This window comes from Mus musculus, chromosome 14 (genome assembly GCF_000001635.26).
Source record: "Mus musculus strain C57BL/6J chromosome 14, GRCm38.p6 C57BL/6J".
Classification (NCBI taxonomy): domain Eukaryota; kingdom Metazoa; phylum Chordata; class Mammalia; order Rodentia; family Muridae; genus Mus; species Mus musculus.
The window spans coordinates 79,397,765-79,423,763 of NC_000080.6; the positions used below are offsets into that span (position 1 = coordinate 79,397,765).

The window sequence follows — 25,999 nt, forward strand, 5'->3', positions numbered from 1 at the left end:
TTAGGGCACTAGGAGAGGGCGATCCACTTTGGACGTCGCAGCTTCCAGGAGTCAGCTCCAAATCCGTTCCACGCGTGGTCCTTCCAGAGCAGTATCCTACCCGCTTCGTCATTTCATTCTTGTTTACCGTTACGGACACCTAAGGACCATTTCTCTGCAAAGTGGAGGAGGAGCCAGGAACAAACCGTAACCCGGAAGCAGTAGCCTGGGACTGATCATGCTTGCAGTACCTTGAGCTGAAATGTTGCGGTGCACAGGAGGCTCAGTTATCAGTAAGAAACGAGAACGTCAATTTTCTTCTTTTACTTAGATATTCACAATTCTTTCTTGGCCGTAAGAGGGCTTTAAAAAAAATTCCTACTGCCCACTGGTGTTACTTCCGTATAGAATCCATAATACTGACTTACACAACATGATTTTCACATTCTACGCCTGGTGCCCGTTTACTGTCACTTTTAACACACCAGAAACCGAGAATTGCTTTTAAAATGTCGAGTAATACCGGGTTGTGGGGGTGATGTTGAAGCCTTGCTCTTTCTAGGTTTAGGTAGTTACTCATTCCACAGCTACTCCTAAACTGGAAATTTTAGCCAGAGCATTACTAAAATCTTCCATCCTTTTCTTCTTTCCACCGTCAAACGAATACTCCTGATGTACTCAAGGTTAGATATAAAGATGCACTTCTGGAGTATTAAATCTGTGGCTGCTGGGCATTCGTGAATTCTTTCACAGTCCAAATTTCAGCTGTTGATTTTTGTGAAATTTATTAATAGAACCCAGTATATGCTGAATCTCCTGAATATTTAGTTTTTAAAATGGTAATGCTAAGTTGGATTTAGCAAGACCAAAGGAGCTTATATATGAATGTGTTGCCAGGCACAGCAACAAACAGCAGTTATAATAAAGGCTGCTTCTGGTAATTTGTTGTGCTAAGGATCAAACCACAGATAGGCCTTGAGCATGTTGGGCCACTGAACTACATCCCCAAGCCATTCTGCTAAATTTTGACCCTTATTTCCAGTTTTAATATCAGGAGGAAAAACATTTTCCCTATCTTGCCCTTATCTGAAGGAAGAACAGATAATTATTGTGCATACCCAATTTCACCTAATCTGTCATTTTTTAAAAAAATATTTTTGTATGTGTGTGGGTAACTAACTGCATGTATGTATGTATGTATGTGTGTGTGTATGTATATCATATGTATGCTTGATGCCCAGGAAGCAAGGAGAGGGTGTGTCAGATCAGTCTCCTGGAACTGGAGTTAGGGACAATTTGTGACCCACTGTGCAGGTGTTGGCCTTGGTCCTCTGCAAGAGCAGCAAGTGCCATTTGGATGGATTTCTTTTGTCTTCTTTTAAAATATGTGTGATGGTTTGAATGAGACCATAGGCTCGTATATTTGAGTGTTTAGTTCCCAGTTAGTGGAACTGTTTGGGGAGGATTAGGAGATGTGGCCTTGTTGGAGGACATGTACCACAAGAGTGGCTTTGAGGTTTCAAGAGCACATGCCAGGCCAGGTCTCTGCCTGCAACTTAGAGATCAGAGGTGAGCTCTCAGCTACTGTTCCCAGCACCAAGCCTGTCTGCCTGTTACCACACTCACCACCATGATGTCCACGGACAAACCTAAAACTGAGAGCAAGCCCTCAGTTAACTGCTTCTTTTTGTAAGTTGCCTTGGTCATGGTGTCTCCTCATAGCAATAGAATAGTAACTAAGACAGCATATTTATCTGCTTTTTCCCATACAGCATAGTTTTTAAACAACAACAACAACAACAACAACAGAGATTATACTGTTTTGTAATCTGTTTGGTTTTTTTTTTTCCAGTTTTAAAATATCATCATTGACCTTTTTATTTTCTCACTACCAGATCCTCCTGGTGTGTTAAGTTGGTCTTTTAATATCTGAGATCTCTTCCTTTAGATTCGGCTAAAAGAGAAGCATCCTCAAGAAGTGATCCCAAGGTGGAGAATGAGAAGTGCTGATCTTGGAACAGACAAGCTGTTATGATACAAACTCTGCCTGCAGCCAGTGAGTGAATACTTATGATGAAGTTACCTAACTGTTTGTGGCTTCTGAATGCCCTGAAATAAACAAAACAAAGTGCTTGCTTAGCATATGTAAGGCCAGGTGACAATCCCTAATCAATCTCTCTCTCTCTCTCTCCTCTCTCTCTCTCTCTCTCTCTCTCTTCTCTCTTCTCTCTCTCTCTTCTCTCTTTCTCTCTCTCTCACTCTCTCTCTCATGCACACACAGAGACACACAATATACACCGTGTTTCTCACACTCTCTATAATAATAGTAATAATAATAATAATTTAAAAAATAAGTTAATAAATACAATAAAATTGCTGATTTAAATTTATCCAGACATGTTGATGTACATTTGTGATTCAGCATTTGGAAGGCTGAAGCAGGAGGCCTCCAGTTTGAAGTCAGCCTGAGCTACATAGGAAGACACTTTTGTCAATTAAACTAGATAGCAGATGAAATGTTAATATTTTCCTTGGACTTCATAAATATATGACTATGAACCACCTAAAGATACATTATTATTTTATTGCTGTTTGCTTGCTTGTTTGTTTGTTTTCCGAGACAGGTTTCGCTGTCTAAGCTCTGGCTGCCCTGAACTTGCTTTGTAGACCAGGGTGGCCTTCAACTCACAGATATCTGCCTGCCTCTACCTCCCAAGTGCTGGGATTAGAGTTTTTAAGCTTTTAAGTGTATATTTGTATACTCAAAGTTAGAACTGCCTTAACCCATTCTACTGTTGTATTTGTTAGTTATACTCCTACACACTTGTCTTAGTTGTATATATAAAGTGCTTTTTTACGACAAAATTATTTTGTGTGCATGTGGGGGTGTGCAGGTAGACAGCTTTCAAGGATCAGTTTTCTTTATATCAATTGTATTAGCCAGGCGGTGGTGCTCACCTTTAATCCCAGCACGTGTAAGGAGAGACAGGAGGATCTCTTTGAGTTTGAGGCTAGCCTGATCTACAGAGTGAGTTCCAGGATACCCAGGGCTACACAGTGAAATCCTGTCTCAAAAATAAAGGAAGGAAGGAAGGAAGAGAAAGGGAGAAAGAAGCAAACAAACAAACAGGATGATGACAGCAACAAATCCCAGGGATTGAGCTTCATGATGTCAGAATTACCTGTAGGTAATTTGATTCTCTGGGCTATTTTGCCAGTCCCTTACTTGTTTTAATATACTATTATTTAGAGGTTTTGAGGATTTTCTGGTGGCACTACCCCTTAATTCCACCATTTGGGAAGCAGAAGCAGATCTGTGTGTTCATGGCCATCTTGGTCTACAGAGTGAGTTCTAGGGTAGCCAGAGATAAATAATGGGACTCTGTCTCTAAGTCAATAAATTATATATAGATATATATATAAATATGTGTGTGTATGTATGTATGTATGTATATATGTATATGTATATATACATACACACACATATATATACACACATATATATGCACATATATGTATATCTCTCACTCTGTGTGTGTGTGTGTGTGTGTGTGTGTGTGTGTATCTCTGAGTTATTGACCATCATTGGAGCTAAATGAGGCTGTGAACTAAAGGTTTCTCTGAAACTCCATATATCTTTAGAATTGCTTTTCTCAACTGTTTTATCTTACATTACAGCTACTGAGATGAGTCATCACCTGTGTATTTGGCTTTTTCGGAATCCATTTCTCCGTGCGTGCCCCCAGAGACATGTCTTCCTTTCTTGTCAGCAGTTCCGACAGATAAGCCTTGATACAAGGCCGTGGAATTTTAGACAAAAGAAGACTCATGTTCTCTATCAGCTCTTAAACAAGAGTTGGTCCAGGGGCTGCTGTCATCAAGGCACAAGGAAGCTTTGGAAACACAAAGCCCTACAGAAGTATATGGAAGACCTGAATAAAGAGTACCAAACCCTTGACCAGTGTCTGCAGGGTATCTCTGAGAATGAAGGAGACCGAAGGGCCTTACACAGAAGGCATGCTCAGTTGGCACCACTTGCGGCTGTTTACCAAGAAATTCAGGAGGCCGAACAAGCCATTGAAGAATTAGAGTCATTGTGTAAAAGTAGGTAAAGGGTGTGTGTGTGTATATAAGTGTGGAATTGATTAAACTTTGAACTCTGTCTTTTTGTTTGTTTGTTTTGTTTTTTTCGAGACAAGGTTTTTCTGTATAGCCCTGGCTGAACTCACTTTGTAGACCAGGTTGGCCTCGAACTCAAAAATTCGCTTGCCTCTGCCTCCCAAGTGCTGGGATTAAAGGCGTGCACCACCACCACCCGGTGAACTCTTGTCTTTTTAAAAAGCCTACAGATAATAAGCTGGTAAGAAGAGGACTATACATTCACTCGAGTTTCAGTTACTAAGGGTCTGCTAAGAGTCCAGGCTCTTCATGGTCCTTACCTAGAGGTTTAGAGTCTAGGAGACTTGATATTATCCTAGGTTTTAATTTACTGAGTGCTGTTGTTCTGCATACAGGAAAACAGAAATGATGGTTCCTCTTCCATCCAAGGGAGAGAGTATATGTGTCACCTGCACTTTACAGCCTGGTGACCTCCATGCTATCTCAGTCAGAGACCACACCAGATCCTAGACCCTTAAGCAATAGAACCCATCTTCCTGGTAGAGACCACATCAATGTAGTCACACCTGAAGCTTTATTGTGTACATAGGATGGGGATAACTGTAGCCAGGAAACTTTTTTCCAGAGTGGTACTGTACTTAATTATGTCTAAAATACACTGGCCTGGTGGTGGACTCCAGGAGTTGGAGCCATCCTGGCTAAATTGGAGAAGGAAGCCTGAACAGGGCTTCCTTCTCACCTCTCACCACTTGTTTCTCCACCAACTACAGCATTCTCAGGTCCCCCCACTGACAGGGCCTTAGGAGATGGAGACCGGAAGGCAAGGAGGTCAAGGCTAGCCTGGACTGCACAGTGAGACTGTCTTAAACTAAAAACTTTGTAGACATCAATGAGGTAGTTACTTAATACTTTGTCTGTAAGAATTTTAAAGAATTAACTATTATCCCTGTTGCTGATTTTAGGTCTAAATAAACAAGATGAAAAGCAGTTGCAAGAACTTGTGTCAGAAGAAAGGCAAATCATTGATCAGAAGATCCACAGACTGTATAGTGAGGTATGTTCCAGGCAGGAGACTGATCTCAATAGTGCTAACATGAAGGACTAGGATTCTTCCTAGAATATGCTTTGATGTTCAAGATAACTGCCCCGACAGTTCTTTTATCACAACAAGTAATTAAGCTATCCTTAGTACACTTTGTTGAAGGATAATTGGAAGAGAAATTGAGATGTCAACGAGTGGGACTCCAGAGGAAGGAAAAACCATAGCTGAATCTATTGACTTGGTAGACAAGCAGACATGACCCTGTAGTAAGGAAAGTTAGGGGACCAGGGAGATGGCTCCCTGATAGAGGTGATGCTATACACGCCTGTCCTACAACCTGAGTTCTGATGCATCACTCGAGGCGACAGGAGAGAACTAGTTCCTTTCAGTTGTCCTCTGACCTCCCCATGGTGTGTGTGTGTGTGTGTGTGTGTGTGTGTGTGTGTATGCAGTGAGGACCACCACACACAAATAAAAATAAATGAGTAAAAGTTTAGCGGGGCACTGGTGGCGCACGCCTTTAATCCCAGTACTTGCAGTACTTGGAGGGCAGAGGCAGGCAGATTTCTGAGTTCGAGGCCAGCCTGGTCTACAGAGTGAGTTCCAGGACAACCAGGGCTACACAGAGAAACCCTGTCTCAAAAAAAGAGTAAAACTTTAAAAGAAAATATAGTCACCATGAGGACAAGTCAGATGATTTTAAGAGTGAGAAGGGACTGGTAGTTCATGGTGATTGTATTAGATTGAAAGCGTGCGTGCTGAATATGATGGGATGAATCCCGAGGGTTGAGGCAGCTGGTCCCTGCAGGTCTTTAATTAGAACTAAAGAGTCTTCGGCATGCTGGGGACTCTCGGGCTTCATGGTAGGATGTCAGCTTTAGCTGGCAATCTGGGTATGGAAGGGCAATTCCACACTAACCATCTCTTTTAGTTCAGTAGGTGGCTTCTTTTTAAAGACGCTGAAGACCATAGCACTCACTGTGTACCATGTTTCTTTCTGTTGTGACCATCACTGTCTCTTCAGCTTTCTTACTGTGGGATTTAAGGAGGAGCTTTTGAGGACTTAGAAGGATGAATAGAGATGTCACCTAGCGCACCAAAGGCAAAACCTACACGACACTTACTCCAGCTTTCTCTCCCGCCTCCTGCCAACTGCAGTGTTTCAGAGAAGTGGCAGGAGAGAGGAGGGTCGGCGGAACATGTCTGTATTTAGTTTGATTTGGAAGACCTTTTAGTGATCGGGAGGTTGTTTCCTATTCTTCCTAAGAGGAAAACTTTATTAGGAACCTAGAAACCACCCACCCTTTTTTTTTCTGCACATGAGAGAAGCTATTTGAATCTTACTTTGAGTCCCCTTGACATAGTCTTTAGACAGAATGACCCCACCAAGAATGCAACGTATGGTATAAGTGCTAACCATCATTTTTTTTTCATGGTCTTTTTTTTTTAATTTTTTTTTTTTGGGTATTTTCCTCATTTACATTTCCAATGCTATCCCAAAAGTCCCCCATACCCTCCCCCCCCCACTCCCCTACCCACCCACTCCCACTTCTTGGCCCTGGTGTTCCCCTGTACTGAGGCATATAAAGTTTGCACGACCAATGGGCCTCTCTTTCCACTGATGGCCGACTAGGCCATCTTCTGATACATATGCAGCTAGAGACACAAGCTCTGGGGTACTGGTTAGTTAATATTGTTGTTCCACCTATAGGGTTGCAGATCCCTTTAGCTCCTTGGATACTTTCTCTAGATCCTCCATGGGCGCCCTGTGATCCATCCAATAGCTGACTATGAGCATCCACTTCTGTGTTTGCCAGGCCCCGGCATAGTCTCACAAGAGACAACTATATCTGGGTCCTTTCAGCAAAATCTTGCTAGTGTATACAATGGTGTCTGCGTTTGGCGGCTGATTATGGGATGGATCCCCGGATATGGTAGTCCCTAGATGGTCCATCCTTTTGTCTCAGCTCCAAACTTTGTCTCTGTAACTCCTTCCATGGGTGTTTTGTTCCCAATTCTAAGAAGGGGCAAAGTATCCACACTTTGGTCTTCATCCTTCTTGAGTTTCATGTGCTTTGTATCTTGTATCTTGGGTATTCTAAGTTTCTGGGCTACTATCCACTTATCAGTGAGTACATATCATGTGAGTTCTTTTGTGATTGGGTTACCTCACTCAGGATGATGCCCTCCAGGTCAATCCATTTGCCTAGGAATTTCATAAATTCATTCTTTTTAATAGCTGAGTAGTACTCCATTGTGTAAATGTACCACATTTTTTTGTATCAATTCCTCTGTTGAGGGACATCTGGGTTCTTTCCAGCTTCTGGCTATTATAAATAAGGCTGCTATGAACATAGTGGAGCATGTGCCTTTCTTACCAGTTGGAACATCTTCTGGATATATGCCCAGGAGAGGTATTGCGGGATCCTCCGGTAGTACTATGTCCAATTTTCTGAGGAACCGCCAGACTGATTTCCAGAGTGGTTGTACAAGCTTGCAATCCCACCAGCAATGGGGGAGTGTTCCTCTTTCTTCACATCCTCACCAGCATCTGCTGTCACCTGAATTTTTGATCTTAGCCATTCTGACTGGTGTGAGGAGGAATCTCAGGGTTGTTTTGATTTGCATTTCCCTGAAGATTAAGGATGCTGAACATTTTTTCAGGTGCTTCTCAGCCATTTGGTATTCCTCAGGTGAGAATTCTTTGTTTAGCTCTGAGCCCCATTTTTTAATGGGGTTATCTGATTTTCTGGAGTCCACCTTCTTCAGTTCTTTATATATATTAGATACTAGTCCCCTATCTGATTTAGGATAGGTAAAGATCCTTTCCTAGTCTGTTGGTGGCCTTTTTGTCTTATTGATGGTGTCCTTTGCCTTACAGAAGCTTTGCAGTTTCATGAGGTCCCATTTGTCAATTCTCGATCTTACAGCACAAGCCATTGCTGTTCTATTCAGGAATTTTTTCCCTGTGCCCATATCTTCGAGGCTTTTCCCCACTTTCTCCTCTATAAGTTTCACTGTCTCTGGTTTTATGTGGAGTTCCTTGATCCACTTAGATTTGACCTTAGTACAAGGAGATAGGAATTGATCAATTCGCATTCTTCTACATGATAACAACCGGTTTTGCCAGCACCATTTGTTGAAAATGCTGTCTTTCTTCCACTAGATGGTTTTAGCTCCCTTGTCAAAGATCAAGTGACCATAGGTGTGTGGGTTCATTTCTGGGGCTGACCATCATTTATAGCAATGAAGGGTCTATAATTATATGTCAAAAGTCATTTGGAGCAAATGAAGAATTTCAAAGACTTGCTTCATTCATCAGATGAAAGATGCCACTGTGTAGAGCTGATCTTATTTAAGAGGCAAAATCTGAACAAAGTTGAATGGAAGTCAGGACTTTGATCATAATTAACTTCATTTTAGAAAATTAAGATAATGTGATAATATTGCAGAAAATGCTCAGATAAATAACTTCCTTGTCATGTGAACTGACCATCTAATTAGATTTCTTAGGACATGGTTTTAAGGCTTACCTCTTTGGGGGATATTACATGGTTTTCTTAATTACTGACTTTAAAAAAAAAACTGTTTTAAGGGTTTTGGTTTAATTTCAAGTAATAATATACCAAGGAAAATAAACACACCAGCAACTGTATTTTCCTTCTCTTCCAGCTTTTGGAGCGTTTAGTGCCTAAGGAGAAGTATGATTGGAGTGACGTTATTCTAGAAGTGACATCTGGAAGAACTACTGGAGGTCAGAGAGCCATGTACTGTAAAAGAGTTTTGGAAACTGAGTTTTACCCTGAGTTGACGTCGCTGTCCCTTGAGAAGCCCGCTGCGTGTGTTTATTTTAGGACATGCCCATTTCCTGGGTGCTCACGCCTAAGGATGGTGCTCATTAACATTTGTGCTTACTGAATAGTTTGTGTATTCTCTTATAGGTGATATCTGCCAACAGTTTACCCGGGAAATATTTGATATGTACCAGAATTATTCATACTATAAGCACTGGAAATTTGAGCTGCTGAATTATACACCAGCCGATTATGGTAAGCATATGGAGGCAGAGGCAGACAAAGCTCTGAGTTTGAGGCTAGTCTGGTCTCTGTAGATTCAATTCTAGCTTAGGCAGAGCTACAAAGTGAGATCCTGTCTCAATAAATAGAGGATAAATAATAAAAAAAATTAAAACCTGAAAAGTGTACAAAAACCAAAACAAAAACCCAATCTTATAGCAGGGGCTGGCGAGATGGGTCACTGGTTAAGGGCAATAGTCACTCTTCTGGAGGATCAGGCTCAACTGTCAGCACCTAATGGAGAGTCACACCTCAAAGCCATCTGTAACTCCAGTCCCAGGCCTCTTCTGGCCTCTGAGGGCACCAGGCATGCATGCAGTGTACAGACAGACATACAAGCAAAACACCCATACATGTAAGCTTTTTAAATTTTAAAAGTAATAGTACTAGTAAAATACAATCAGAAGATGACCTATAAGTTCTGTCTGCTGGGTAACACAGTCCTACACTGTGATAGACAGAGGGGCAATTAATGATAAACTAGAAAATCAAAGTGGGGTAAAAGGATTAGTTAGGTAGACCGCAGAGGGAACCCAGCATGTGGCATTAGTAAACTGTGGTTGGTACCGACTGGCCAGGACAGCGGTAGACCTTTACTACCTTTCCCTAGGGGATATCAGCTCTTCAGCCATCTTTTGAAATGTAGGTAGCAGGGATCTTTGTTAGCCTTTCCTTCCAGTTGCTGGCACATTGGTCCAGGTGGCCAGTGGATGATCTCAGTTTCTCAGCTCAGTGTCAACATTGTATTTATTGCTCTAAGTATGCTTCTGTTTCCCCCTGCAAAAGTCTCTTGATAAGTGGACAAACTGAAAAACGTGCCATACTTCTTTATATGCACTGGTCAGATAATCAGAATGAAAAGCTCCTCTTTTATCTGTGTAGTGCCATAGACAAAGATGGTGGTGGTAGGGATAGTGGTGGTTTACAAATAAAGGAACCAAAGCATGGGCGAGTTATGTAAGCTAGCTAACTGCTTATTATAGCTAGGAAGAAAGGGATTTGATTGAAACTCAGTCAGCCTGATACTGCCTCTATTAATTTATACAGGAAAGTTGTAGGATTCTCCAGTTTATATAAATTCAAATGTTTGAATTTTCTTTCTTTCTCTCTTTCTTTCTTTCTTTCTTTCTTTCTTTCTTTCTTTCTTTCTTTCTTTCTTTCCTTCTTTCTTTCTTCCTTCCTTCCTTCCTTCCTTCCTTCCTTCCTTCCTTCCTTCCTTCCTTCCTACCTACCTTCCTTCCTTCCTTCCTTCCCCCCCTCTTTCTTTCTTTCTTTCTTTCTTTCTTTCTTTCTTTCTTTCTTTCTTTCTTTCCTTCCTTCCTTCCTTCCTTCCGTCCATCCTTCCTTCCTTCTTTCTTTTATTTTTATTTTTTAAGTTCTCACTATATAGCCCTGCCTATCCTAGAACTCACTATGTAGACCAGGCTGGCCTCAAATTCACAAAGATTGAATTGTCTGTGCCTCTGGAGTGCTGGGATTAAACGTGTGTGCTACCACTCCTGGCAAGGGGAATAATTTTAAAAAGTGTAAAGTTGAGATAGGAAATTTAAATGTCGTGGCTTCACTCTGTTTTAGTTCCTGGGTATTTTTTATAGTATGACGTTAATGCATGAAATGCAAACATTTCATTTTTTAGATCTGTCTACTAATGCAAAACAGCTTCTTCATCTGGTTAAGTCCATGGCTGCACAGGCCTGGAGGCCTGAGGTAGTTAGAGAGAACCTACTGCAGGAAGGGGTCCTCTGACCTCTACATCAGTCTCTTTGCATGATCACTCTCTATACATACATTATTGATTGTTTAAAAATAATTGATTACTTTCAGATGGTTAAAGGGACCTAATTCATTGTAATTTTTTATAAGATTTATTCATTTTATATATATGAATGCTAGAGCACCTGCACACCAGAAGAGGGCATCAGATCCCATTACAGATGGTTGTGAGCCACCATGTGGTTGCTGGGAATTGAACTCAGGACCTCTGGGAGAACAGGCAGTGCTCTTAACCACTGAACCATCTCTCCAGCCCTCATTGTAATTTTTTAAAGTACTCTTATCTTGGCAAGACTAGTAAAGGAGCCAATCAAGCACTTAGCCTTTCCTGTGTGACTGTGCCAGTGACTAATCAAGGTGTAGACAGGGAAAGATAGATGTATCTTTTGTTTATGTTTTTGTTATTGTTGTTATTCTTTATTTTTTAAAATAAGGTCATACTATGTAGCTTTGGCTGGCCTGGAACTCCCTATATAGACTAGGTTGACCTTTGACTCAGAAATCCACCTGCCTCTGCCTCCCAAGTGTTGGGGTTAAAGGCATGTGCCACCAGACCTGTCAGATGTATCTTTATAAATAATCTATTTTAATTGATGAGTTTAAAAAAAGGAATCAATAAGACTGTTTTATAACCCTTACTAATGCATTGAACTTAATAAGAAGCTGTCAGGACCTTGTGTTTGCAGAGGGGGTGGATGTGTGCTGTACTGAGCATGTGCGGGCCAGAGGACAACGTGCAAGTCAGTTCTCTCCTTATACCATGTGGGTCCCAGGGACTCAACTCAGATCTTCGGGCTTGACAGCAAGTGCATATACCAACTGGGTCAGACCAGTGACCCCGTCTTACTATTAAGAGAGAGATATCAGACATCACATGTTTCCTGTAATCTTGCCAAGGGCTCAGGCTGATGTTTGATCTAGTCTCTGGAACCCACTGCCAAATCTCAGCACCAAACAGGTTGGCTTGCAGCAAGAGTATGCAGTCGGGCTGGAAAGATAGCGTAGCAGTTAAGGGCACTGGCTGTTCTTCCAGAAGACCTGGGTTCAATTCCTAACACCCACATAGCAGCTCACAACTGTCTGTAACTGGATCCAGTTCCAGGGGATCTGACACACAAAAATACATGCAGACAAAATACCACTGTACATACAATTCAAAAAATAAAAATAATACACACACACACACACACACACACACACGAGTATGCAGTCAGCAAAACCCGACTACTACTGGGACTTCTGTAGGTCAACTTCCCAGTAGTTCCTCAATAATGTATAGGAATTGGAGAATTGAGTGAAGAACCTGCGGATTAAGAGACTCAAAGGACATATCCCCTGGGGCTGGGAGGGATGGACGGTGAACTGAAGACCTTTTGCGTGGCAAAGCTTTGCAACTGAGCTGTTAACTGCTTTTAAACAGAAACATCTACTCTGTGGCGTGTAAGGAGGACTTTCAGGCAAATACAGCTATGACAAAGAAGGTAGTAAAGGTGACTGCGACCATGTGCCGACTCACTGTATTGCTGAGTGTGTCAACCTGATGCATCCTAGGATCATCTAGTAAGAAAGTCTCAATGAGGGACTGTCTAGACTAGACCGGCCTATAGGCTTGTGTGTAGGTGATTATCTTGAGTGCCTTAGCTGATGTTGGAAGACCCAGCTTGAAGGTGGGTAGCACCCTCCCCTAGTTCTTAGGCCTTGGACTGTAGAACGACGGAGAAATCCAGCTGAACGGTGGGCATGTATGTGTTCAATTCTCTCTCTGCTTGACTGTAGATATAATCAGCTACTTCAAGTTCCTACCTAAACTTCTCTGCGATGATGGACTGTGATGTGGAGTTACGAGCTAACATGAACCCTTTTTCCCTAAGCTGTTTTTCTTTCAGAGTGTCTTATCACAGCAACAGAACTTAGACTAGGACCCTCATGGGAAAGGGGAAGGATTGTGACTGAAAGGGACCTGGGGGGAGGAACGTGGTAGGGTAGGGGGGTCAGGCAGTTACTGAATTACACATTTGAATCTCTGCATATCCATGGAGTGGTTTACCTCCCTTGAGTTTACTTAGTCATTTACTGGGAGGAGGGGCGCATTAGGGGGCCCATGTAGCAGTCAGAGGACAACTTTCAGAGCTTAGAATTTAGGTCATCAGGCTTGGTGGGAAGGGCCTTTTTCTGCTGAGCCATCTCATTGGCTACTGTATAACTTCTCATATCACAAGAATGTTTGTAAAAGACTATTAGATAAAAAGCTAAAGCCTAACCACTAAGATTTTGTGTGTGTGTGTGTATTTAACAATCTTTCCACACCACAGATAAGAATTAACTTTTAGTTCTTGAAACTCAGAAAGGCTAAACGATATTCAAAAGTATGAAATTGTGTTATTGAGCCTTTTCTGATGCACGGCATGTATTTGCCTAAAAATTTACAGATAATTCAATGCAGAAAATGTCCCAGTATTCCTTTTTTCTTAAATGGTATTTTTCTTATCATTATAAAGTAAAATTTCTTTGTAGAAAAGTTAGAATCCAAAAAGAACAAGCCAGATGTTACCTACAGCTGTATCTCAAATCCCAGCATTCAAGAGGTTGAAACAGAATTGTGAGTTCAAGGCCAGCCTGGACTACATAGCAGGACCTTATCTCTAAATAAATAAATAGTACAAGAAGTAAAACATAAAATGCACTATTACACACCTCCCCAGAGATGACCATAAGTACTATTCTTGACTTGTTTTATTTTACATATTATTATATTCAATATTGGGATAATATCGTTTATATGTTTTTGGTTTTCATGTCATGTCCTATAACTGACAGACAGGCCTTAGATTAAGGCTAGTTATTTTTCAAAGTAGATTGCACTAGTATTTCTGAGTCTTTTTCCCTAGGTGGACTACATCATGCAGCTGCCCGGATTTCCGGTGACAGTGTTTATAAGCATTTGAAGTATGAAGGCGGAATCCATCGAGTTCAGCGCATCCCGGAGGTGGGCCTGTCATCACGGATGCAGCGCATTCACACGGGAACAATGTCAGTGATTGTCCTTCCACAGCCAGATGAGGTAACTTCCCCAGGACAGGGTTAGTTTATTTATTTGTTTGTTCTGTCTGCATGTACATCTGCATTCCAGAAAAGGGCATTGGGAAGAGCAGCCAGTGCCCTTAACTTCTGAGCTATCTCTCCAGCCCCAGATTCCCTTTTCAAATAAAACTCAAGGAGTTAAAATATGACCTACCAATAAATGCACACACAGTGGGGAGGGGGAGGGAGAGGGGGAGAGGGCGAGAGACCACTTAGCCTTAGGAGCAGTGGTTAAGGATTTACTCAGTAGCTCAGAATTCACCCATTCATATGCATATACATGGCTCATGTAGATTATCGTCTTAAATCTCAAAAACAACCCACCTGCTAGATTTTTTTCTTTGCCTTATAAGAGAAAAAACAAGCCTCAGAAGAAGTGATTAGCCTTAGGCTGCTGTACTGTATAGCTAACCCCAAGTCAAAGCTCCTTCGTCCTACACTGCCGTGCCCCTCCCACCCTGTCCATCCTGTGCTTGTCTGGGTGAGAGCTGAAACAAGAAGGTAGAAAGTCACCCTGTCTCACTGTGGTCAAGAATAGGAGAATGTGGAGCAGCTCACGTGTCTCACGTGTCTTAGTGAGTTTCTAACAGGGGATCTGGTGACAATGGGAATCAATAATGTGCATTATAGACATCTTCCTGGTCTAGATAATCAATGAGATAATCAATGGTGAAACTCTTCAAAGATTTCGTAATTCATTGATCTCATACCACTCTAAGTCCATGCTCACAAACTGCATCCTGTAAGTGGGGTGAAATTCAAAAGTAGCATGCATACTGCCCTAAGTTCAAGCCTCATTGCTCCCCCAAAATAAAATAGTATCTTATTGAAATTGGCTGTTTATTTAGCTGGGTGGTGGAAGCACAGGCCTTTAATCCCAGCACTCTGGAGGCAGAGGCAGGTGGATCTTTGGGTTCTTTGAGTTTGAGACCAGCCTGACTTATAGAGTGAGGTCCTGGACAGCCAGAATCATACAAAGAAACCCTGACTCAGCTGAGGGTGGGGTGTGCGTAGAAGTAGATTCTTTGGTATTTTATTTTTAATTTTTTTTTAATTCATGGTTTACTTAAATAGTTTAGTTTATTTGAAAAATCTCAGACTAAAGTGTCTGTGGCCTTGTGAATTACTCACGCTCTATTTTCTTTGCCCTAGGTAGATGTGAAAGTGGATCCCAAGGATCTGCGAGTAGACACATTTCGAGCCAGAGGAGCAGGGGGGCAGCATGTTAACACCACCGACAGTGCCGTGAGGCTTGTCCACATTCCCACGGGTGAGCAAGGCTTCGGCTTATAAAAGGAAACGTTTGATCTGGGGCTCACGGTTCCAGAGGGTTCGAGTCCATGACCACTGTGGCAGGGATGGTGCTGCGAGCAGTGGCTGACAGCTTGCTTCTTGATCTACAAGCACAAGGCAGAGAGAGCTAACTGAATGGTGTGGGCTTTGAAATGCTCAAGCCCACCCCCAGTCACAAGCCTCCCGGATCAGGCCACACCTCCTAATCCTTTCCAAACAGTCCCGCCCACTGAGGACCCAGCATTCAAATATCTGAGTTGGTGGGGGCCATTCTCATTCAAACATCCACAGCTTTCTAACTAGCTAACACTCAGAGGGTATGGTCCTGTGGTAGTTTGCAGTTCTTTGCACAAAGCTTTTACAGATGGCAATGGCACTGTGGATCTGATGTGCCAGTGGTGTCTGGGTTCTCCTTCTGTTTGGAAACAGTTCCCCTTTTGAAGGATGCGGGTGGTAAGCCTATCTGTGCAGGAAAGATGCTTGGATGTACTGGACAGACCACTGTGGTTCCAGGAGTGGTCTTCCAGTCCAGCTCCAAGGGGAGTATAATCATAAATGTTTGGCTTATTAATAACATTCTTCAGTATCATCCACAAAAACCATCGAGAGCTCATACGTAGGTGTGGAAAGGGATGCCCAGTGGTCAGCTCTGACTCAAGCCATTTTAGGCCTCACAGTTCATACTGACTGTTGTGGGTTTGGTCTAATGTTGCTTGTATTATGTTAATCTGGGTCTCCAAAATTGCACAAGAATCTGCACGTCTACACGTAAGACACTGAGGGAACCCTGCCCCCGGTTGGTTTTGATTGGTAAATAAAGTTGCTGGCGGCCAGTGGCTGGGCACGGAGACAGAGGCAGGACTTTTAGGATTCCTGGACAAGGGACTGAGGAAAGACGAGAATGATCCTCCATGCTGGGACAGGAGAGGAGAAACACTACACCTGAGAGGTGCGGACAGAGAGCATTGCAGCCATGCAGGAGCCAGGGGAGCACGCTCCAAGAAGGCAGCAAAGATGGAATATAGTTATTACTTATAATAGCTCAGGAATATTGGAGGGGAATGGATTGGCCATGTGGAGGTTAGGAAGTGGTCCAGCCATTGAGCTGTTTCAGGCACATAATATAAAGGCTGTGTGTATGCATCTTTCATTCAGGAACCCAGAACATTGGGGTGGGTAGCAAGGAGCTCTGCCACCGCTAGGATCAACTGAGTAGCATTAACTGATACACTTGACCTTTGATTTGATGGTTTCTATGTAAAGCTCTGTGAGGTTTCTTAAGATTAGCAAACCTTATACAGAACAAATAGAACAAAATAGGGTGTTTGGTCAGCATGTCCTTGAGCCAAGTCACTCCTATGTGGCAGTGACTGGCAGGCATGTTACAGCAATAATGTGAAATAGCTGGCAGGCACAGAACAAAATGGCTACAGCTGAGGATGGATGCCCAGGCTTCGCTCCTGCTAGCTTGGCAGGTGCTCTGTTACTGAGCTACATCCCCAGACTTACAAAAAGGCGTACTGTCAACATCAGCTCTCCTTTTGTGTATTTGTGACTGAAAGAGGAAAGGTCACATGCTCCCTGTGTAGGACCAAGGTTGGGTCAGCACTCCATAGAGGATGGTAGCAGATTGTTCTTGAGAAAATACCTGGATGAGCAAAAATCAGAGAGGAGATGCTCAGAGATTTTTTTTAAAGTTTTATTTGTTTATTTATTTATTTATTTATATGAGTACACTGTAGCTGTCTTCAGACACACCAGAAGAGGGCATCAGATCCCATTACAGATGGTTGTGAGCCACCATGTGGTTCCTGGGAATTGAACTCAGGACCTCTGGAAGAGCAATCAGTGCTCTTAACCACTGAGCCATCTCTCCAGCCCCATGGACACACATTTTTAACCCCTCACTTAGTTGGGAGGCAGAGGCAGGCAGCTCTCTGTGGGTTATAGGCCAGCCTAGTATACATAGTGAGCCTGGGTCAGATAAGACTATGTAGTGAGTACCCTGAGAAAAGAAAAGAAAATGGTGAACTATCTCATTCAGACGCCAGAATCTAAGTAGGCACCTAGAGCTATTTCCAACTGTCTTAGTCAGGGTTTCTATTCCTGCACAAACATCATGACCAAGAGGCAAGTTGGGGAGGAAAGGGCTTATTTGGCTTACACTTCCATACTGCTGTTCATCACCAAAGGAAGTCAGGACTGGAACTCAAGCAGGTCAGGGAGCAGGAGCTGATGCAGAGGCCATAGAGGGATGTTCTTTACTGGCTTGCCTCCCCTGGCTTGCTCAGCCTGCTTTCTTATAGAACCAAGGCTACCAGCCCAGAGATGGTCCCACCCACAAGGGGCCTTTCCCCCTTGATCACTAATTGAGAAAATGCCTTACAGTTGGATCTCATGGAGGCATTTCCTCAACTGAAGCTCCTTTCTCTGTGATAACTCCAGCTGTGTCAAGTTGACACAAAACTAGCCAGTACACCAACCAACAACTTCTAAATTGTGCTAAATCTAAACGGTTGCTTGTCTTTTGTCAAATTCCCTGATTAATCTTTCACCTTATGATAGTCTTCAGCTAGGTATGGTGCCCCTTGCCTTTAATTCCAGAACTCCCGAGGCAGAGGCAGACTGTGAGTTCAAGGCCAGCCAGGGCTCCTCACACACAAACAAACACTAAGTAAAATGCCACTCTTTTCTTCTTTACTGGGCCCGTGGAAATGATAGGTGACAGTTGGCTTCTGCTTGTCTTTCAGGACTGGTAGTAGAGTGCCAACAAGAACGATCACAGCTGAAAAATAAAGAAATAGCTTTGCGTGTGTTGAGAGCCAGACTCTACCAACAGATAATCGAGAAAGACAGGTGTCAGCAGCAGAATGCTAGAAAACTGCAGGTAAGACAAGTGGAGCAGTTGCAATGCTGTAGGAAAGTCCTGTTATGCACAAACACAGTGCTTGTCCTCACATGAATAGAAGTGTCTTAGAACAGGGGGCACGTGCTGTTTTGGTAAGCAAGGAATATTTAAGTGCATGTAGCCTAAGGAGCTATTGATTGCATTCAGTCATGCCAGTTTCCAAAGGAGTAAATGAATAAACAGAAGTATCCCCTACTTATTTCCCTGCAGTGTTTATGTTTTAACTGCCTTAAACTAAAATTGGTTGGTTTGGTTTGGTTTGGTTTTGATTTTTTTTTTCCCTGACAGATTTTTCTCTGCGTAGCCCTGGCTGGTCTGGAACTAGACTCGGCTGGCCTCGAACTCTGCTTCCCAAGATCTGGGATTAAAGGTGTGAGCCACTGTGCCCGGCAGGAGATTTGGTTTTAAGACAAAATATTTCTCTTGAAATTTGAAGATTTTAGATACTTAAAGGTTTATATTACAACTCAGTATGAATCACACTTAAATGGCCTTCCTGAAGGAAGGGAGCGAGATTGCTGCTGGAGACTGCGGATGAGGAGTAAGAGGGAGATTGCCTTTGCATTTCCTGCCCTTCGGTACTTCTTGAATTTTGCTCGATATATATTTATAGTTGTTGGGGTCCAGGAGTCACCCCACAAATCACACGAACACTGATCTCAATCAGACAGGGATAGTTTATTGAACACACACCCCAAGACCGATGGACCATAGTTCAGACTTTGGGAGCTGAAGTTACAACCCGAACATTTTTCAGGACCAGCTTATAAAGGCAAAACCCAGAAAAGCACAAAGAGCTCAAATGCAGGTATGGGGTGGGCTGCAGGGTGGTCTGTCTTTTTTCCATGTTTCTTTAGTAATTTAGACACAGTGGTTCAACCTGACCCCTATCTTGCTTGGCCTTGAGTGAAGGCTGCAGCTGGGGAATTTTCTAAGGAGAGCAGCTCTCAAAATATAACAAGCCTCTAGCAGAGCAGATATGTGGTCAGGTTGACCTTGCTCAGAACCAATTTTCTTTGTCTGCTTTGTTTTTGTATCAACAATATGGGATGGTTGGCAGGCCTGAAGCAAAATGACTATAGTTATTTCTAAGAAGTAATGCCAGAGAACCAGGTCAGGGCTAGAGACTTCAACAATAGAATTAAATATAGTAAGCAAAGCTGGATGCGGTAGCTTAGATCTTTAATCCCAGCACTCAGGAGGCCAAGGAAGTTGGGCCAAGGCTTGTCTACCTAGTGAGACCCTATTTCAAAAACCTATGTTATATATATAAAATATATTAGACTGTGATGACACATGCCTTTAATCCCAGCACTCTGGAGGCAGAGGCAGGCAGATTTCTGAGTTCGAGGACAGCCTGGTCTACAGAGTGAGTTCCAGGACAGCCAACACTATTACCCAGAGAAGACCTGTCTTGAAAAACAACAACAACAACAATCTTTTAAATATTAATCCTTGTATTCATCATGATAGGAACCCTTTCCCTGTTTGTCTTTCTAGATTTCGTTGCCCTCATTACGATAGAAGTGAAGGGATAGATTGTGTATTAGGTCTCATTTGAGTGGTCAGAAAGACCTCTGACTACCTTGTTTGCCTGTGAGCTGTTTAGTAGCAGTTTCTACTGTTTGGAAACTTTTTCATCAGTCAGTCACACAGCGGTCTTTATCTAGTGCCCAGTATTCAGCCCTGGCTCCCTAGTCACCCAGAAAGTTTTGCAGACTGGATTCTGATCCAGCTGGTCTAGACGCGCGTTCTAATATGATGCTTTCCAAACCCAGCTTGGCAGAAGGGACAGCCGCCGAGAGAGTTTCAGCACGCACAGTCCCTTGTTCATTATGTCCATGACTGAGCTTAGAAATCTGTAACTTTTCAAATTCTCCTGATCAGATGTTTGGCTACGTCAAATTTGTTTCCCTCAGGCTTTAAGAAAATGAGTCAATATTGGGGAAGCTGAGGCAAGAGGATGGCCAGTTGCAGATCAACCTGGGCTATGTGATGAGGATATGGAGAAAGAACAAGAGAGTTTGGGGCTGTGGAAGGTGGAGAGGGAAGGAAAGATCCAAAAATGTGTTTCTTTAATCTTAAAAATGAAGCAATTGAGAGAGTGCTGGGGGTGGGGACTATTGTTAGGGGCAGGAGTGGACTAAGCATGCCAGTAACCATCGCATGTGGTAAGATTCCAAGTTGTAAGTTTGAAGGAGTCAGAGCACATATTTCAGTGACTGGGCTAGGGCAGCAAAGACATGGTAGGGAAGGGCATCCCTTCAGATGAGCTAGGTAACACAGAAACTGGCGTGATCTAACACGAGGCCTTGTAAGTGTCCACGTGGTTCTCAGAAGCAATGCTGGGAAGGCTAAGGGGGACCTGGAATGCTGAGTTTAAGCACGTGCTCTTAGCAGACAAGAAGGACCCACAGCAGTAAGCTCAGAAAAATGCCTTAGGAAGATGAAGCAAGGCCATTCACGGACGTGGAAACATACAACTGTAGTTTTGTAGAAGTGTATGTGAAGGTGACAGTAGAAATGCAAAGTCAGACCATCCCGACGACCGACTGGACGGAGAGCGCTATCTCCCACAGTGGTCTGCATCAAGCCTAGCACCGGAAGCTCCCTGAAGTGTTTGTGAAATTGCCGAATGTCAGGGTTTCCTACCTGGAGGAAAAAGGAACATGCCAGGCATGGGCCTCACATCTGTGGTGCCTGTAGTTGGGAGGCTGAGACTGGAGAGTTGCTGTGAATGAGGCTATACGATGACACAGTATATTTTTAAAAATGAAAACCTCTAAAAAAGAAGGACAGGAAGAATTTTAAATGTTAGAAACAAAAGGAACTTGAAACATCAAAGAGGCGTTTATTCTTATTTCACAGATCTACTCTCAAGGGGTGTTTGGTTGTTTGTGTGGTGGGCTGGGGATGGAGCCTTTGCTGGGTTAGCATGCACTCTCCGCAAAGTTCCTTTCCCAACCCAAACCTGCCTTAAAATATTCTTCTACCTGTTCTTGTCTTGGTCTGTGGATATAAGGTTTTTAAAAAATAGATATTTAATCCCCTCAAGCAGGAAAATCAAGTATAACAATTTATTAAGATTTTATAAATGTTATAATTTTTAATTTTAAAATTAAAAATACAAATTTCTTTTTGTTATGGGACAGGTGGGAACAAGAGCCCAGTCGGAGAGAATTCGGACATATAATTTCACCCAGGATAGAGTCACTGACCACAGGATAGCGTATGAAGTTCGTGACATTAAGGTAATGGCACTGACTCTGCTTTCTGTACCTTTGCTTCATTAGGAATATAGCCAGGGGGCTGGAGAGATGGCTCACTGACTAGGAGCACATTCTTAATATGGAAGGCGAGAAACCAATGCAAGTTGTCTTGTGATCACACACGCGCCGTGACACACACACACACAAGACACATAAGTCAGGTAGAAGCTGCTCTTAGCCCTAAATGTTGCTGCAGGTTGCTTCACGAATGGCTCCCTCCACACACCTCCCCACCTTTGATCCTTTCTTACTGGAATGGCTAGGCCTTTTTAAGGGTTCATCTGCTGTTCTTGTGTGTGTTTGTTTTAGATAGGGGCTTACTCTTGTAGCCCAGGCTGCCCCAGAACTTAGAGTAAAGCTCTTGCCTTAGGTTCTGATTCCTTGGGTTACAAGGGAGAGCCACCAACCTGGTGCAGGGAGCAAATGTCTAACTTCTCTTTCCTTAGATAAAACACAATAGTAAGCAAACATATTTAGCAATATTGTTTCAAGAGCATCATATTTTTTTTCAGTTGTGTTTTTAGCACTTCCGAGGCTGAGGGAAGAGAATCACCATGAATTTGAGGGCGGCCTGATAACAAGGCCTGTCCCAAACCAAAAAGTAAAAAACACACCGTGGCCAGGTCAGAAGAAAAGATAGCAGAGACTGACAGGAGGGAGTAACTTAGAAATGTTACAGAAGAGACTGGAGAAGGAGTAAGGACCTCGGCAGGAGAGTGGCAGCCAGCCGACAGAGGGGTAGACTGGAGGAAAGTGAACGTGTAGGGGCTCTTCTGCCCGGCTCTCCACCCCTTTCAGAAACTTTGGCTTCCTCTGACTCCATCCACATAATTCCTGATGGAGCAGCCGCACCCGGGCATGATCGTGACCCTGACAACAATTGATTTGCTTGGCTCAGGCAGCTGAGCGAGCCGTAGCCCCCAAGGAGTGCCTCTCAAGATTTCTAAATTAGAGAGAGAGCTGTGCCCACGTCTGTGAACTGCTGAGAAGAGGTCAGAAGGCACATTTCCCAGCTTGGAAAGTCAAAGGAGAGGTCAGGGGCACAAGGAGAAGAGTGCACGGTCACCGTGTGAATGTCCACACTCATTTATTCCCGAGGCGCAGTCTCGGTCCCAGGGAGCAGCAACAGCCCCAGTGCCCCAGCGCTTCGGCTCCTGGAGACCACCCAGGGGTCTTAGAGATCCCCTGAAGCTGGCGCTGTTGCCCTTCTTTGAGACAGTATCTCACTCTGTAACCCAGGCTGACGATTGGAACGTGGCCCCGGCCGCAGCTCTCACTTGTACTTCATCTTTCCGTCTCTCCTCACATTCAGTCATGTGAAATGCCCTCTGCTCAAGGAATACCCATTTCTTTTAAAGGCTCAGTTGAAATGCCTCCTTCCCAACTCAGTCTTTTCCAGCTGCCACCATCCTATTAGCAGGCCCTTCTGGCCTTTGCCTTCTCCTTAGTTTTTTTTTTAACTGTCTGCATTTGTCTATGCTGTCCGCTTTGTCTATGCTGTCCGCTTACTCGTCTCACTCTGACACTAGCTTGTTAGCTTCTGAGAGTTCAATCCTGGAATCTTTATATGAACTCTTTAATCTTTATATAACCACAACCCCCCGGGTGATCCAAACGAACTTGAAAGGTATTATGGTTACAGTTAAGAGTGGAATCCCTTTTACGTCAGTTCCTAAAATGAAATCCAAGCGGCGGTACCATACTAATTGCAGCTCCAAGTATGTTGACTTTTATAAGCAGGCGCATAGCATGATTAGTTGTGTGAAACGTTTTAAATTTTGTTTATGTATGAGTCCTCTGTCTGCTTGTATGTCTGCATGACAGAAGAGGGCATCAGATCCCATTAAAGATGGTTGTGAGCCACCATGTGGTTGCTGGGAATTGAACTCAGGAACTCTCCTTAGGAGAGCAGCCAGTGCTCTTAACTTCTGAGCCACATCTCTCTCCAGCCAAATATGAATTCTAAGATCGAATCATTGTGCTTTTCCTTCCTATTTTTGGAACAAAATAGGAAGGAAATCCAAGATTTCTACATCTTTCAGAGGTTTTTTTTATTTTATTTTTTGCTTATTGTATGCGCACATGTGCGTGGACATATTTGTGTGGCTGTTTACATGTATGTTCACATGGATAGAAACCAGAGGTCAGAGTTAGGTGTCTACCTCAGGTCCACCTTTTGAGACAAGGTCTTTTCTAGGTCCCAGGAGCTCACCAATTGATTAGACACCTTGGAAATCTACCTATGTCTAACCACACATCCTGCTCTGTGGTTATGTGTGTGCTCTGTGGTTGTGTGTGTGTGTTTGTGTGTGTGAGTGTGTGTGTGTGTGTGAGTGTGTGTGTGTGTGTGTGTGTGTATGTGAGTGTGAGTGATTGTGATTTCTTTTACCTAAGGATTTACACTCAGGTCTTCATGCATGCATGGCCTAGTGTGTGTATGTGTGTGTGTGTGTGTGTGTGTGTGTGTGTGTATGTGTGTGAGTGTGAGTGAGTGTGGTTTCTTTTACCTAAGGATTTACACTCAGGTCTTCATGCATGCGTGGCCATATCACAGCCCTTGGCTTTCCAATTAGAATTTTTAGATTTATTTTATGTGTATGGATGTTTTACCTGTATGTATGTATGTATGTATGTATGTATGTATGCATACTGTGTGCATGCTTGGTACCCAGAAAGGTGGAGGGCATTGGAACTGGAGTTGCAGATGAGTCACCTTGTGGGTGTTGAGAATCAAGCCCAGGTTTTCCTGTGTAGTGAGTGCAACTTGCTTTGTAGACCAGACTAGCCTTGAACTCAGAGATCCACCTGCCTCGGCCTCTCGTGTACTAGTTACACTATTTGTTTTTTTAAGCAGGCAGACACACTCTTTTTTTGACTGATAGAAGTCACAGGCAACATTTCCTTTCAAAGATAGTGTGCTAACAGAGACTAGTGTCAAAAACACTCAGCAAAGGTTCTCGAAGACAAGCAGTTGGTGGGTTTCAAAAGCTCATTCAGATATCTATGTCTTATCTCCAGAGTCATTGGAAAGATCAATGTCACAGATTTCATTGTATTGATTTCAAATACAATTTTTATTTCAATCAATTTCATTTCAAAGTAGAATGATAACTTAAGCAATTAAAGTAGAAATCTGTTTTCTCTTTTAGATTCATGTTTTATTTAAGAAAAAAGGAGTACTAAAACCTGGGGCTCTCCATATAGTAGCAGATGTGTTAATAATATTCCAGAATATTAGTAAACCTTTGTTGTTAGTGATAACGATGAAGAAACAGACAATTGTTTGCTCTCTGTTTGATTATGGGGGTGTTAGTCTGTTCTCCATTAGCATAACAGATACTTGAGAAAAGCAACCTGGAAAGAGAAGAGATTTCTTTATCTCACAGTCGTAAGGTTTCAGACTGTGCGGCTGCTCACTGTTCCAATCCTGTGAGGACACCATGACCAAGGCAACTTATAAAAGAAAAGCATCTGCCTGGGGACTTCCTTACAGTTTCTGAGGATAAATCCAGGACCATAATAGTGGAAAGCATGGTAGCAGGCAGGCATGGTGATGGAACAATGGCTCATGGCTCAGAGCTTACATCTTATGTGCAAGATGAGGTGCAGAGAAAGAGAGAGAGAGAGAGAGCGTGCACATGCACACACAAAACTAGGTCTGGCTTAGGCTTTTGAACCGTCAAAGGCCATCCCTAGAGATATACTTCCTCCACCAAGGCCACACCTCCTAATCTTAAAAAATCTACCAACTGGGAACCAAACATTCAAATTTATGAGCCTGTGGGGCCTATTCTCATTCAAAGCACCACACCGTGACTACCTGCCCCCCTGTTTTGGGCCTATGACCGCACAGTTCATCTAGGTGGGAGCATGTGTTAGAGGAAGCCAATTACCCGCTATCCTGGAGGTAAAATGGAAAGGAGTCCGTTAGCATCCTTCAGTTCCATTGGGAGACACACCTTCCATCAGGCCTGCCTCATTTAGGTTTCTACCACTTTCCAAAAGGCCTAATGTTTACCACATGGGTTTTTGGGAAACACCTGAGATCCAAACTGTAGAGTCAAGTTTCATAATAACTCCCTTTTTAATCAGGAATTTTTACGTGGTGAGAAGTGCCTGGATCAGCTAATTGAGAGATTGCTTCAATCAGCAGATGAAGAGGCCATTTCCGAATTTTTGGATGAAAGCCTTCAATCAGTGAAATAAATTATTTGTTATATAAATGAAGTGGACTTTGATCAAGAAAAAAAAAGGTGTGGAAATCTTAATAAATATTCATAAAGTATAGATGTGCCTACAGAGTTTTTATAGAACTCATTTTAATAAAAGAAACTCACATTTCTTGCATAGAGTTTATTTTAGGTTTCAGTAAATAATCCAGCTCTCCAAGTAGCAAATAAGCTTGAAACATCAAAAAGAAAAATAAACTATTGAGAACTGATTGTCTAAGATGAATTAA

The 25,999-nt window shown here is 42.8% G+C and overlaps 1 protein-coding gene across 3 annotated transcripts; it reads left to right on the forward strand.

Moving 5' to 3' along the window:
• Mtrf1 (mitochondrial translational release factor 1) lies at window positions 1–25,886 on the forward strand. Of its 3 annotated transcripts, none has more exons than XR_003950832.1 (11): window positions 1–272; window positions 1,928–2,035; window positions 3,658–4,083; window positions 5,061–5,152; window positions 8,813–8,894; window positions 9,082–9,189; window positions 13,878–14,050; window positions 15,227–15,340; window positions 18,114–18,250; window positions 21,424–21,522; window positions 25,633–25,782. XR_003950832.1 is itself a non-coding variant. In XM_017315939.2 (11 exons), exons 2-11 carry the CDS (start codon window positions 2,011–2,013, stop codon window positions 25,744–25,746), a joined length of 1,389 nt encoding a protein of 462 aa, XP_017171428.1. In that variant the 5' UTR covers window positions 1–272; window positions 1,928–2,010; the 3' UTR covers window positions 25,747–25,827. The 3 variants fall into 3 exon arrangements, 2 of the variants coding, with proteins under 2 accessions (XP_017171428.1, NP_666072.3); XM_017315939.2 differs by having other exon boundaries at window positions 13,878–14,069; window positions 25,633–25,827; NM_145960.4 differs by having other exon boundaries at window positions 8–272; window positions 15,223–15,340; window positions 25,633–25,886.
• The last annotated feature ends 113 nt before the right edge of the window (window positions 25,887–25,999 follow it).